We start from the raw sequence: 14,138 nt of genomic DNA on the forward strand, positions 1-14,138 counted from the left end.
CACTTGAAAGTCCTTTGAATTTGACTTGATTTGGACTTACTTTTTTATAAACTCTAAAATTAAATATAAAAATATGCTCAAGAGTATCCTAAAATAAATAGAAATTCAATTCAAGAATATACATTAATACAAATGATTTCTATTTACATTTTAATATTTTAGTCTAATAATAGGATATTTAGAAAGCACTTTCGTATACTCATCAACACCTTATGTATTTTAATTTTTTTTTCTTAAAAGTTAAAGAAGTAATTATTAATATATTGATATTTTTTTATATTTTTTAAAATATTTTAAAATGATAAAAAAATATGAATAAAAAATTAAAAAAAAATTTAATTAGCGTAAGGTTGAGCATAGTAGCACCGCTCTTTGGTAAATTACCATGCCCTAAATTATGGTGACCTGGGACGTAAACAGCATGGTGCAAAGTGAAAAAAAATAATAAATAAATAAAACTGAATTTCGGGTTTAAATTCACTTGAGTTCTGGCCTGAGTCTGATCGGAACTAACTGACTTTGAAATCCGATTCCGGTCAGAAATTCCGAACTATAAACAATATTATCATTCGGAACAGAGATAGCTAATGGGTAGGCCGGCTATATTTTCATCTGTGGGCCACTCGAAGTGAGAAGTGACGTCAGTGGCCGACGTTTAATTACTGAAACAGAAAAAAGAGTCTCCTCTTTCTCCGTGAAATACCTTCGTGTGTGCCGTCGTCACACCCCAAAGTCCCCGCTGTTTTTAATCTTTGTGATCTGCATGAGTAGCAGTGGAACAAAACAGGACTTGGCCGGTCTGTTACCGTCTTGTTATGGCCCCTCTGATGTTATGTCATTGACTTAATTTGCTTTTGTCCTTGTTAGGGTATAACGTTGTTGATGTCGATCACCCGAATTTTAAAGAGACATCATCTGCTGCCCATCAACCACACCAATAATTCTAAATTGTGTTTGATTTGCTAACGTGATTCGGAACCGCGTTCGGAAGACGCAGAATGTGGAGGGAAGGCGTGACTGTAATCATGGTGATAGCGGAGTGCTTGGATGTGGGCTTGAACACTGTTAACAAAGCTGCTATGACGAGAGGGATGAGTGAATTCGTCTTTGTTATGTACTCCAATTCCCTCGCCTTTTTTTTCCTTCTCCCAGCTTCCTTCATATTTTACAGGTTATTCTTCTACTCTGCAAATTAACCATGCTTGCTTTTGTAACGCCTCTTTGTCTCTTGTATTTAATTCCCAACTACTAAATCTTAATCACTTACAGAAAAAGGTCTCTTCCTCCGCTCACATGGAGCATAGTCGGTGGAATGTTTGTTACTTCCATGATTAGGTACCGCTCCAGTTAAATATGTCATGGTATCGGCATAGATATGACTTTGTGAGTCTAATTACCCAGATATTTCCGTATTTGTTTGTTAACTAAATCTTATCTCTTTCTGCTAGAAAACAGGCTCAAGAATAATATTTTTCAATATATGACTGAAGCAATACAGTGTTGTTTATATAGGCAACAAGAGGAGCCCAGAACATTCGGGCAAATTATCGAATACGTGCTGTGCATGATGCACACTCATGCTAGTCTATGTCAGAGGTAGTTACAACAAGAATCCTCACTACAAACAAATCACAATGTGTATTTACGTAAGAGGGCATAACTAATCTTGGGTTTGTTGGCCATCTGCTGAGTTGGAAATATTCTGCAATGGAGGTTGGCTGGTTTGAGTGCCACGGCAGTGAGCTGCTGAGCTGGGAGAAATATTATTGGTGCTGCTGCTATTAGCCTCTCGCGAGTCCAGCATGGGTACTAGGGTGAGACTCGACCGTAGAAGCTGAAATCTGTTGGAGACCAATGGTTTTGTGAAGACATCCGCAACCTGATCTTTGGAGGAGATAAAAGCAACATGGAGAGTTTTGGAGGCAACTTGATTTCGGACAAAATGAAAGTCTATTTCTATGTGCTTGGTACGGGAGTGCATGACAGGGTTTACGGAAAGGTACGTAGCTCCCAGATTATCACACCAAAGAGTGGGAGGCTTAGGAAGGAAAACACCGAGTTCTTTGAGTAAGGATTGAAACCAGAGAAGCTCGGCAGTGGTGTTAGCCAATGCTCGGTATTCTGCTTCGGTGCTAGAACGTGCGATGGTACTTTGTTTCTTGGATCCCCATGAGACAAGATTAGAACCGAGAAAGATGCAAAAACCCCCTGTGGAGCGCCGATCATCAGGGCATCCTGCCCAGTCGGCGTCCGTGAAGGCTTGAAGAGTGTACTCAGAAAAGGGTTTGATATGCAAGCCAAGATGAGCAGTGTGTTTAAGGTACCTCAATATTCGCTTGACAGCCTGCCAGTGGGGAACCTTCGGAGTGTGCATAAATTGGCACACTTTGTTGACGGCATAGGCAACATCAGGACGTGTTAGGGACAAGTACTGGAGACTGCCGACCGTGCTGCGATAAAGTTTGGGATCTTCAAAGGTTGGACCATCAGCAAGAGTCAATGGAGCCGAGGCAGACATGGGAGATGTCACTGGCTTAGCAAGATCCATATTTGTTTTCTTCAGTAAGTCACAAATATACTTGGTCTGAGATAAATGAAGTCCCGTCCCAAGTGACTGAATTTCCAGTCCAAGAAAGAAACGAAGTGGTCCGAGATCCTTAACAGGGAAGGAAGAACTGAGAGCATGGAGCACACTTCGAATTGCCTCAGGGTCTGAACCAGTGAGGATGATATCATCCACATATACTAGAAAAAATAAAGTGACAGAGGTATAATGATAAATGAACAGGGAAGAGTCCGAAACAGAGGCTGTAAAACCAAGCTCCAACAGCCGATTGCTCAACTTGGAAAACCAAGCCCATGGGGCTTGTTTTAGACCATATATAGCTTTGTTCAATTTGCAAATATGATGAGGAAAATTGGGATTAACAAAACCAATTGGTTGAGACATATAAACCTGTTCATGGAGCTCCCCGTGGAGGAAAGCATTGCTAATATCAAGCTGCCGAATAGACCAGTGCTCGGTAACAGCTATGGACAGTATGGTGCGGATCGTAGTGGGTTTAACCATTGGACTGAAAGTCTCGAAAAAATCCACTCCAGCTTGTTGATGGTAGCCTTTTGCTACCAAGCGAGCTTTTCGGCGATCCACAGTGCCATCAGATAAACGCTTAGTCCTGAAAACCCATCTACAACCAACAACGTTAGTGTTTTTAGAGGCTGGTACAAGACTCCAAGTATTATTTTGAAGAAGAGCCTGGAACTCAGTGGACATGGCAGTGCGCCATTCATGGTGCTTGATAGCTTCAGTGTAGCATAGAGGATCTTCAGGAACGGAGGAGGTAATGGTCAAAAAACTTTTCGGTGGTGGCCAAAGAACCGTGCCATCAGTGTAAACTCTGGGTTTGAGAGAATTGGTTTGAGACCGAGTGACAATGGAGGAGATAGAGGATGAAGGAAGCTGAGTTGGAGAGGAAGATGCAGGCGGAAGAGAGGGATTTTCGGGAGGTAGAGTGGTTTCTGAAGGGATATATGAGCTGGGAGAGATATTATTTGGATTAATGGAAGGGGATACGGGATTGAGCCGAGAGGAGGAAATGGGACTAATGGGCCGAGATGGAGATTCGGATGAGGGACTAATGGGCCGAATTGAAGAAGTTGGACTATTGAGTGGAGAGGAGGTTGCGGTGTGGGCAGGCCGGGAAATAAAAGGATGAGGGCCTAAAATTGAAGGAAGGGAGGAAGTCAGGGACGTGGGCTGGGCTGAAGAGGAGAAAGGAAAAAGTTGTTCATCAAACACTACGTCCCGAGAAATGTATAATCGGTCAGTAGGGAGATGAAGGCAGCGATATCCTTTATGGGAATCACTGTAACCAAGGAAAAGACATTGTGTTGAATGGAGATCTAATTTATGGCGATTGTAAGGCTTGAGATGGGGCCAACAAGCAGTGCCAAAAATTTTAAAAAAAGAATAATCAGGTGGTTTGTGAAATAATTTTTCATACGGAGAATAATGATGTAAGACAGGAGAAGGCAAGCGATTTATAAGGAAAATTGCCGTATGGAAGGCATCGGCCCAATAAAGTTGAGGTAAAGATGCATGGGCCATAAGAGCAAGGCCCGTTTCGACAATGTGTCGATGTTTTCGTTCTATTGCACCATTTTATTGGTGAGTATGAGGACAAGAGATGCGATGTAAGATGCCTTGAGAAGTAAGATAATTTTTAAAAGAACGATATTCACCACCCCAATCACTTTGGAGAGACAATATTTTTGAATTGAAAAACCGTTCCACATGAACTTGAAATTTTAAAAAGGTAGACATAACATCAGACTTTTGCACAAGCGGATACCACCATGTATACCGAGTAAAATCATCTAAAAAAGACACATAGTATTTGAATCCTTCACGAGAAAGGACAGGGGCAGGGCCCCATACATCTGTGTAAATTAATTGCAATGGTCTAGAAGAGTGCTGATGAGATGATTTAAACGGCAACTGGTGGCTTTTGGCAGCATGACAAGCTGAACAAGAAGTAGACGTAGACGGAGAGGAAGCTGGAAGATTGTATTTGGAGATAATTCGAGAGACAAGGTGGAGAGACGGATGACCCAATCGCGAGTGCCACTGAGAAGGAGTGGTGCGCTCACCAATAAGGGCCTGTGCCGAAGTTGCAGATGGAATAATGTTGGAGAAGGAGTAGAGGCCATTACGCATGGGACCACGAAGGAGAGGGGTTCCCATCGTTGAATCCTTCACAAGAAAATGAGAACTATGAAATTCAAACACAACCGAATTATCATGACAGAAACGCTGTACAGAAACTAAATTTTTAGTAATGGCAGGGACATGTAACAGATTTTTAAGAAGAAAAGAATGAGAGGGAGTAGAAATTTTAGAGTCACCAATGTTGGCAATAGGTAGCTCGGTGCCATCACCAATCCGAATTTGCTCATTACCACCATAAGGTCCTGAAGTGAGGTTGAGGTTAGACATATCTGAGGTAATATGGTTGGTTGCAGCTGTGTCAGGATACCACGATGAATCAGGCGAAGCACTTGAGCTGCTGTAGTTCGCGGTGAGATTTCGGGGGGGTTCACTTTGATAGGCATGATCAAAGCAAAAATAACATTTTATGGCACTGTGACCAACTTTCCCACAGACTTGACAGGTGGGTTTGCCATGAGGGAGAGGTGAAGATGCGAAGGTATTTGCAGAGGTTTGAGTGGAGGAGTGACGACCTCGACCACGACCGAGAAAAGGAGCACGGTTATGACCTCGGTAATTTCCTCGTCCACGATTTGTGTGATTGGGAGGGCCAAAGGTGTAATTGGCAGAGAGAATGGTGGACGCAGGTAGGTGGGTGGAATGGGCCAGACGACTTTCATAAGTGAGAAGTAAACTGTATAATTCCTCAGGAGCCATTGGTTCAAGTCGGGCTGTTATGGACATAACAAGAGCATCATAATCGCTGTTTAAGCCAGCAAGAAGATAAGAGGTAAATTCATCAGAAGAAAGAGGGGCCCCGGCAGCACACATAGTGTCTGAAAGGTGTTTGAGTTTCCGAAAATAATCAGAAACAGAGCTGGCTCCTTTTGAAATGGTAGCTAGCTGATAACGGAGTTGAGTCACTCGCGCATGAGATTGAGATGAAAAAAGTTTTTCAATAGCTGACCAGGCCGCTTGAGAGGTAGAATGCCCAACCATTTGAGCAATGAGGTTATCGGACAGAGTAGAGATAATGGCACTAAGGATCATCTGATCAGTTTTGGTCCAAGCAAGAAAGGTTGGATTAATGGTGGTTTTATCCGAAAGAAAACGAGAAGGTGGTTTACTTGAACCATCAACAAAATGAAAAAGGTCTTGACCCCGAAGATAAGGAACCATTTGTGTGCGCCAAAGAAGGTAGTTCTCATGAGTGAGTTTGACGGTAACTAAATGGGAGAGGTGTGGAAGGGAAGAAGAAGAAGTGGGTGGCGATGATGCTTCAGCCATGGGAGCAGACGTTTGTCTTTGTAGTGGCTCTTGATACCATGCTAGAAAACAGGCTCAAGAATAATATTTTTCAATATATGACTGAAGCAATACAGTGTTGTTTATATAGGCAACAAGAGGAGCCCAGAACATTCAGGCAAATTATCGAATACGTGCTGTGCATGATGCACACTCATGCTAGTCTATGTCAGAGGTAGTTACAACAAGAATCCTCACTACAAACAAATCACAATGTGTATTTACGTAAGAGGGCATAACTAATCTTGGGTTTGTTGGCCATCTGCTGAGTTGGAAATATTCTGCAATGGAGGTTGGCTGGTTTGAGTGCCACGGCAGTGAGCTGCTGAGCTGGGAGAAATATTATTGGTGCTGCTGCTATTACTTTCCCATATACGCAGTTGTAGTGTACAGATACTTAAAGCTTTGGGGATAGGTTACAGCTCTCCTACTATGGCCTCAGTAGCGTCTGATCTAATCCCAGCCTTCACTTTTTTTCTGGCCATCAGCTCCGGGTGAGCTTCTTAATAAAGTCCCTTGTCCTCAGTGCTTTGCACTTTGTTTTGGTTTTGTTTTGTTTCTATTTATTTCATTCTTCTATTTAAAAATGGCTATTGGCCGGTAAGCCGTACTTGAAAAAATGGTTCTCGGGCTACATCTCCCGAGAGATGTAGCACTACTCTCTTAGGTTTGAAAAACTGGACTTAAGAGTTAAAAGCAGTCGCGCCAGGTGTATTGGCACCATTGCATCAATCACAGGGGCTTTGACTGTCACTCTATACAAAGGCCTACCAATTATGGTTGCCTCATTACCCAAGAGAGTGGAGGTCGGCCAAGATTTTTTAACGATGCAATCAAACTGGCTCCTTGGGGGCTTTCTCCTGGCGTCTGGAAGCTTTTTACTTGCACTTGGGTTCAATATACAGGTAATAATAATACATGGGAAATTCTTCATTCCAGCTATTCATTCATTGACTTTTAATAGCATCATCTATCTCCGAATATAAACCTGTTTTGTTGTTTATGGCTGCAAGACAAGGATTATTAGGGAGTACCCTGCAGAGCTGATTGTGGCACTCATTCGCTGTATCTTTGTGGCCATCGTATCTGCCATCATCTCATTAATTGCAGAGAAAGACCCAAATGCTTGGAAATTGAGCCTCAATATGGAGTTGATCGCTATAGGATACTCGGTATGCAAACCCATTTAAACGCAAAGATCTCTCTTCGTTCCCTTCTAAGTTAAAATTATTTAATATGGTAGCTAATTAATTACCACACGACTCAATCTCCAGGCACTGTTTTCAATTACAATCCGAGCAAGTGTTTATCTATGGGCATGTCGTGAGAAAGGGCCTGTGTATGTAGCCATGTTTAAGCCCCTTGGTATATTCATTGCGGTTGTCATGGGGGTTACTATTCTTGGGGATACTCTTTATCTTGGAAGGTATATGCTAGCTCCTCTGTATCTCAATGATATGGCCAGATTCTCTCATTTTACTTAATTGTCAGAATATATGAAGAGAAATACTGGTTTGGTATCTTGCTATTGTGATCACGATGGAGTAGTATTTATGCATTGCAGATTCTCTCATTTTCTTATTTTTTTTCAATAAAAGGAATTAACACTTATGGTGGCCAACTACTTGATGCTTATGTACATGCAGTGTGATTGGAGCGGCAATAATAGTTCCTGGGTTTTATGTTGTGATATGGGGGCAAGCTCATCAAGAGATTCAACCGGTTGATGAAGATCATCCAAATAGTAGCCTTGAGTCATCTTCTCCTAGTCATGTTCCTATTTTGCAGAATAAAAGCACTGACGTATACAGTTCTCTCAAAAAGATGATAGAAGCTAGCTCATTTAAAGCCTTCCTCTACGTATTTGTTGCTGAAAATTGTAATTGATTAGCCATAAACATGCGTTATGTGCAAGAACAACTAAAATTATTATACAATAAATAAAACCTTTAATTAAAAAGTATAAATATTAGCATTTTGTTTTCCAAATTTTGGTTAATCAACTTGATATCTTATCTACTTAGATTATGTCTTTGTTCCTGTAGTAGCAATGAGATCAAACCACTCCAGCTGTCTTTTTTTTTTCTTTAAGTAAAACCTCCTCTTTCATTCATATATCATTGTCTACAATGCAATTATCTCTATGTAAACATTCCGATATAAAAACCGGTATATCTTCTATCCAAATCTTTTCTATTCCTACGTGTATTGTTTCTTTAGCTAGTTTGTGTGCAACTGTATTTGTGTTTCTATGCATATACTTCACTGTCCATTTAGGCCACTCCTTTAATAGAAACTTCAAGTCCTCAATGACGTTGCCAAAATAAGAAAGATCTTCAATCTGACCATTCACTGCACTAACAATAACCTAAGCATCCCCTTCCAGAATTACTCTGTTAAAACTTAGATCCTTGCATAGTTCCATGGCTTTGCTCAGTGCCCATCCTTCGGCTATAGCAGGTTGTTCCACATAACTTTTCGAATCACAACCAGTTGCCATCACCTCCCCCTTATTATTCCTGATTATCACCCCTAATCCCACCCTCCTTAACTTCACATCTAAAGCTGCATCCCAATTGGCCTTAAGGCAATTCACATTTGGTGGTTTCCATTTCTGATCCAACCCTTCCGCTCTACTTCTGTTTTCTGTCATCTGCACATTAGTTGTCTGATACTCTTCCAAACTATCTATTGCTGCTCTAATAACATTGTTATGGCTTAATAATTTATTTTCAAACACAAAGGTGTTCCTCCTAAGCCACAACCCTCTCATTATTGCAATAGTTTCCTCCATCTTAGCCTGTGTAAGTTTCTTTACCAGCTCTTCCAATAACCCAAGTAGATCCCCTTCTCCTACTCTCCATTTTTGAACTGCCTTAATAGCCTCTGACCATACATCATTCGTAGCATGGCATTGCCATAGCACATGCATAACTGTTTCTTCCTCTTGTAAACAAATAGGGCACCAAGCATCTTCAACAATCCTCTTGGACAACAAATTTTTCCTAGTAGCTAAAAGGTTATTCCCTGCCTTCCATAGAAAATTTTTTGTTATAACAGGAATTTTCAATTTCCAAATCCTTTTCCAATTCTTTTCCTGTCCATTCTGCTCTGAAGATTCCCCCAATAAATCTATTTTCCTCAATTCCTTCAGATAGTAAGCAGTCTTGACACTATAGATGCCTTTATTTGATGGACACCAAATCAATCTATCTTCCACAATCCTCTTGCTTAAAGGAATACTACATATCTAATCAACCTCTTCCTTTAAAAATATTGATTTTACAAGACCTTCATTCCATTCCTTCCTCTTCTCATGTATAAGATCTTTAACCTTTGTACAAGAATTCAGAGAAGGATTGGGAGTTTGTACACAGAATGAAGATGGTGTTGACAACCACCTTTGACCCATATATTGATCTTTTGCCCATTTCCCACCCTCCATCTTAGTCCCTCCTTAAGCAGTCCAAGTGAACTCTATATACTTCTCCATATCTGAGATGGGGCTCTACCCAATTTTGCTTCCAATAGAGATGTGCTTTTGAAATAGTTTTCTCTAACAATAACAACAACCATAGAAGAGGGATTTAGAAGGATTCTCCATGCTTGTTTGGCCAGAAGTGCTGTGTTAAAACTGGCTAGATCTCTAAATCCCAACCCTCCATCCCTTTTTGACTGACTCTTTCTTTCCCAACTTCTTCACTAGATGCCATTCTAATTCGTCTCACTGTTGTCTTATCCTTATTCAGAAACTGACCCAATGCCTTTTCATATTTAAGCAATAACCCTTGCATCTTCCTCCATTCTTCCACACAAGCTCTTCCAAACAAGGTACAATCATTTACAACGAGCATATGATTTACTCTTAAACCTCTTCTTACTTATGAAATTCCCCTTGTATTCCCTTTAAGATCTGAATTATTGAATAAGGAGCTCAACCCCTCTGCACACAAGATAAATAGATATGGGGATATAGGATCTCCTTGTCTAAGTCCCCTTGAAGGATGCACTACAGTTCCTAGTTTGCCATTGATCAACATTGAGAAAGAAACTGAGCTAATACACTTCATGGTTAAATCTGCCAACTCATCACACAACCTAAGCCTTTTCATAACAGCACCGACATAAAGCCACTCTATCCTATCATATGCCTTAGACATATCCAGGTTGATAGCCATGCCGCCTTCTTTGCCTTTCTTCCCCACCTTCATCGAGTGTAATACCTCATAAGCCACCATTACATTATCAGTTATAATCCTACCAGGAATAAAAGCACTTTGGTTGGCTGAAATAGTTACTGACAACACTTCTTTCAATCTGTTAGCTATCACTTTGAACACCATCTTGTAGATGACATTGCAACGGCTTATTGGCCTATATCCAATTACCAATTTAGGGTCCATTGTTTTGGGAATCAAAGCAATAAAAGTATAGTTAACTGAGTTGAAAGGGATTTTACCATTCAGCAGGTCCAGTACTGTCAAACACACCCTATCACCCACTGTGACCCAATGATTTTGGTAGAAACAAACACCAAAACCATCGGGGCCTGGTCACTTCAAATGGGCCATACTTTTAATAGCAGCTTCTATCTCCAATCTGCAAAAGGGTCTTCTCAATTTCTCATTCATCTCAATTGTCACTCGAGGCACCACATCTTGCAAACACTCATCCATATCAGTTGGACTTGGGTTTGAGGTAGTGAACAACTTTTCAAAATAAGATCTGAAAGCTTCATCAACTTCTACATGACTTCTGAAAACTCTTCCTTGTCCATCCCTGACTTAATTAATGCTATTATTTCTTCTTCTTTGATTTGCACAAGCGTGAAAGAATTTGGTGTTTCTATCACCTGAGACATACCAATTCGTTTTTGCCCTTTGCTTCCACTTCACATTCTCTTTCTCAAGCATGATCCCAACTTCCCTTTGCATCCTTTTAAGCTCTGCTAAATTGTGCCTAGTCTCCTCATCTTGTAGCTTTTTTAGATAGTCGGTCTTCTCTTTTATATCATTCACCTTATCCACTTTGTTATGATCATTCCACTTCATAAGTGCCTTGCTGTAATTTTCCAATAGATTTTTGAAATTCTTTGTATGCTCACCCCTTCCTTCACTTCTATCCCACACCCTTCTAATCACTTTTTTACAGTCCTACTCCTTAGGCCAACAAGCTTCATATCTAAAAACTTTCCTGCCTCTCCAATTGTTCCTCCCTTCCTTACATAGAGTCAACAACAATGGCCTGTGATATGAACTTCTTCCTGCTAAAACCTCCACCCAGTAATCTCTATACATTTGTGCCCAACTTGAATTGGCCATTGCCCTATCCAACATTTCCTTGGTAAATGTATCATCCTCATGTTTATTGCTCCATGTGAACTTATTCCCTCTCCACCCTACATCAAAATATTCCCTTTCTCCAAAGCTATCCTAAATCTCTACATTAGTTTTTCCTATCTCGGATTTCCCCCCACCTTCTCATCATGAGTTGCAACTTCATTAAAATCGCCTATTATACACCACCCTTGATTCCCTTTAGGCCTCAAAGAAATCCCAAGTTTCTGCCCTCTTTACAGTTTCTGGTTGCCCACAATAACATGTTAGCATCCATCCACCTTTATCTTCCTCCTTTGAAATCCACACATTTATACGCCTCTGTGTTTTGTTCATAACTTCAACCTTTACCAAATTGTTCCATAAGAATGCTAATCCACCCCTCCTCCCTACTGACTCCACTACAAAACATCATTCACACTTTAGTTTTTTCTTCAATCGATTACACCTTTCTGCTCTTAATTTAGTCTCCATCAAGAAGACTATATCGAGTCTCTTTTCCTCCACCAAATGATAGAGGTCTTGAACTTTCTGAGGATTCTCAAGCTCTCGGCAGTTCCAACTTAGAATTTTTATGCTCAATCTTCCTTTTTTATGCTTCCCACTCTCACCCTTTCCTTCCTCCTCCTCATCTTTCAATCTTTTTCTAGTTAAGCAGCCTCTCGTTTTAACAACAACCTGCTCCTTCTCTCTAGCTTTCATCTTCCACCCTCTCCTCCTTGTCATAGGTTTTCCATCAGCAATAAGCTCTGGTCCTCTTCCCCCAGCCAACACAACTTCAATCTCCTACCCCCTTCTCCTAACCTCCCTTGATTTTTCCTTCACATACTCCACCTCTACTACTTGAGTATCCTTCACAATCTCCACCTCTTCCCCTACACTACACTCTCCCCCTACCCTTTCATCATTTTCTCCTTTCACCATATCAGATAACATTCCCCCATTGATTTCCTCCCCCCCGCCAATCCTTTTTAGTGCCTTCCTCATTTCCCTCTTCTTCCACAATTTGTATGAAAGCTGCTAGCTCCCCTTCATGTGTCTTTATAACCCTTTCTTTCCTTCACTCTGTAGCCTAATTTAGCCTCAACCCTTAGCCACAACCCATATTGATCCTTCCCTTCTCCTTTCCCCTCACATCCCTCACTTCCATGAACCAAACAGCCACAAGCAAAACATATTCTAGGTAACTTCTCATACCTTAAAGGAATCCACTACTTTTTCTCCTTTCACAATAATAAATCAACCTCTGGCTAGAGGTTTGTGAAGCTCTAAATAGATTTGAACTCTTAGAAATCTACCCCACCACTCTCATCTGTCTTCACGTCAACATCCTCCACCTTGCCAATAGTCTTCCCTACCTGCTTCCCATGGTCTTCATCCATACAAACTAGATGCATATCGTGCATTTGGACCCAAAACCTCTCATGTTCAAACTTCAGACTTTGAGGTGGTGTGAATTCCTCAAACAGCTTCAATGCTAGCAAGTGTGAATCAAACAACCATGGTCTCCCACTCCATACCTTTTGCTTAAATGCATGATTAGCAAAAGTAAGTGTGAACACATTATTCCCCAGCACAACAAACTTTGCTAGCTTACTGACTCTCCAAACTTTCATCATTGTCATCTCTAGCACTTCCTTTCTACTATTACTCTCCATACAGACCCTTCCCACCAAGCTACACTCCCCTTTAAATTGGATTTCTTTTGTAATAGTTTCGTTAATGGCTATTGCTTCCCCTTCCTCCTCTGTCAAGCATATTCTCTCCCATTTTTCTTCTACCTCATTCATTCTCCTTCCACATTAAATCCTCCTCCTCCTCGGTTAACAACTCAAACAAAGTCCCCCTAAAATTTTCCACTCTACCATCATGTTTTTAGGCTCCAGTAATGTCACCGTAACCTTTCCTACTACGACCACTGTGTGCCACCATACTATCCCCTGCACACCAGCTACGTACCACCTGCCTCCCACTACAAAACCATTTGGATCTCCTATGGTCCCCCCTAAAGCTTCACCTCATCCTCCCTTCTTGAGAGCAGATAATAATTTTTTATAAAACAAGATTCCTCAAGCTGTTTTGTTTAAGTGAAAAGAGGGATCACAAACTATTTAAAAGAACATAGAACTACCGGTTAACAAAGTTGAAAGTTTACTAGCTTTAAAAATATTCATTCATAATCATATTTTTAAAATAAATAATTACTATTTTTATTTTGGTGATATATTATTTAGTTGTAACTTAAATAACACAAATGGGATAGTGAATTTATAACACTAATTAATCAGACGCCCGCTTTATATGTTTGTGGGAAAAAGTTATTGAATTCGTTTTAGGAAAAGAAAAAGAAAAATATCCTAACTTTTGTGTGGTAATTACAATTGGAGTGGCAGTCGAAAGGGTCTCTTGGGAAGTAAAAATTTAAAGATCTTTTGAAAATTAAAACTTGAATGGTCTTTTATGAATAAATGATCATTTAAATAATAGGAGCGTAAAAGATGGGTAAATGAATTATCACAATAGACATAAATTATATATTAGATCTTTTACACTACTCTTTCATAAAATATTATTATTATTTTAAATTTTATTTGACTTTAATGAGTTTGATTTAAAAAATAATTATATTTTTATTTAGAAGTGTAAAGTTATAAAATAGTTATATCTATATATTTTTTTTATTTTATAAAGATATATTTTGCTAGCATCTTAGTGAGAATGGTACAATATCCATGTGGCCACCAAATGGTAAATTATTTTGTCAAGCATGGAGCCTACACTTTTTTTTT

The 14,138-nt window shown here is 40.1% G+C and overlaps 2 protein-coding genes across 2 annotated transcripts; one reads left to right on the plus strand and one right to left on the minus strand.

The window, feature by feature from the left end:
* The first annotated feature begins 718 nt into the window (after positions 1-718).
* Positions 719-7,922, plus strand: LOC109014637 (WAT1-related protein At3g28050-like). The gene is made up of 8 exons (XM_035684155.1): positions 719-797; positions 977-1,171; positions 1,270-1,335; positions 6,394-6,507; positions 6,714-6,918; positions 7,027-7,185; positions 7,288-7,439; positions 7,660-7,922. Exons 2-8 carry the CDS (start codon positions 999-1,001, stop codon positions 7,898-7,900), a joined length of 1,110 nt encoding a protein of 369 aa, XP_035540048.1. The 5' UTR covers positions 719-797; positions 977-998; the 3' UTR covers positions 7,901-7,922.
* Positions 7,923-8,381: 459 nt separating this feature from the next.
* Positions 8,382-9,458, minus strand: LOC118344207. The gene is made up of 2 exons (XM_035684326.1): positions 9,305-9,458; positions 8,382-9,196 (listed from the first exon to the last, which is right to left on the minus strand). The coding sequence occupies exons 1-2, from the start codon at positions 9,456-9,458 to the stop codon at positions 8,382-8,384; spliced, it is 969 nt and encodes a 322-aa protein (XP_035540219.1).
* Positions 9,459-14,138: the final 4,680 nt, after the last annotated feature.

Source organism: Juglans regia, chromosome 13, assembly GCF_001411555.2.
Source record: "Juglans regia cultivar Chandler chromosome 13, Walnut 2.0, whole genome shotgun sequence".
Lineage (NCBI taxonomy): Eukaryota > Viridiplantae > Streptophyta > Magnoliopsida > Fagales > Juglandaceae > Juglans > Juglans regia.

Coding starts and splice junctions, on each gene's coding strand:
- LOC109014637 (XM_035684155.1), top strand. CDS start 999: ATGTGGAGGGAAGGCGTGACTGTAATCATGGTGATAGCGGAGTGCTTG. Junction 1,336..6,393: donor TTTGTTACTTCCATGATTAG/GTACCGCTCCAG, acceptor CCATATACGCAG/TTGTAGTGTACAGATACTTA. Junction 6,508..6,713: donor TTTCTGGCCATCAGCTCCGG/GTGAGCTTCTTA, acceptor AGTTAAAAGCAG/TCGCGCCAGGTGTATTGGCA.
- LOC118344207 (XM_035684326.1), bottom strand. CDS start 9,458: ATGGAGGGTGGGAAATGGGCAAAAGATCAATATATGGGTCAAAGGTGG. Junction 9,197..9,304: donor GAGGAAGGAATGGAATGAAG/GTCTTGTAAAAT, acceptor CATCAAATAAAG/GCATCTATAGTGTCAAGACT.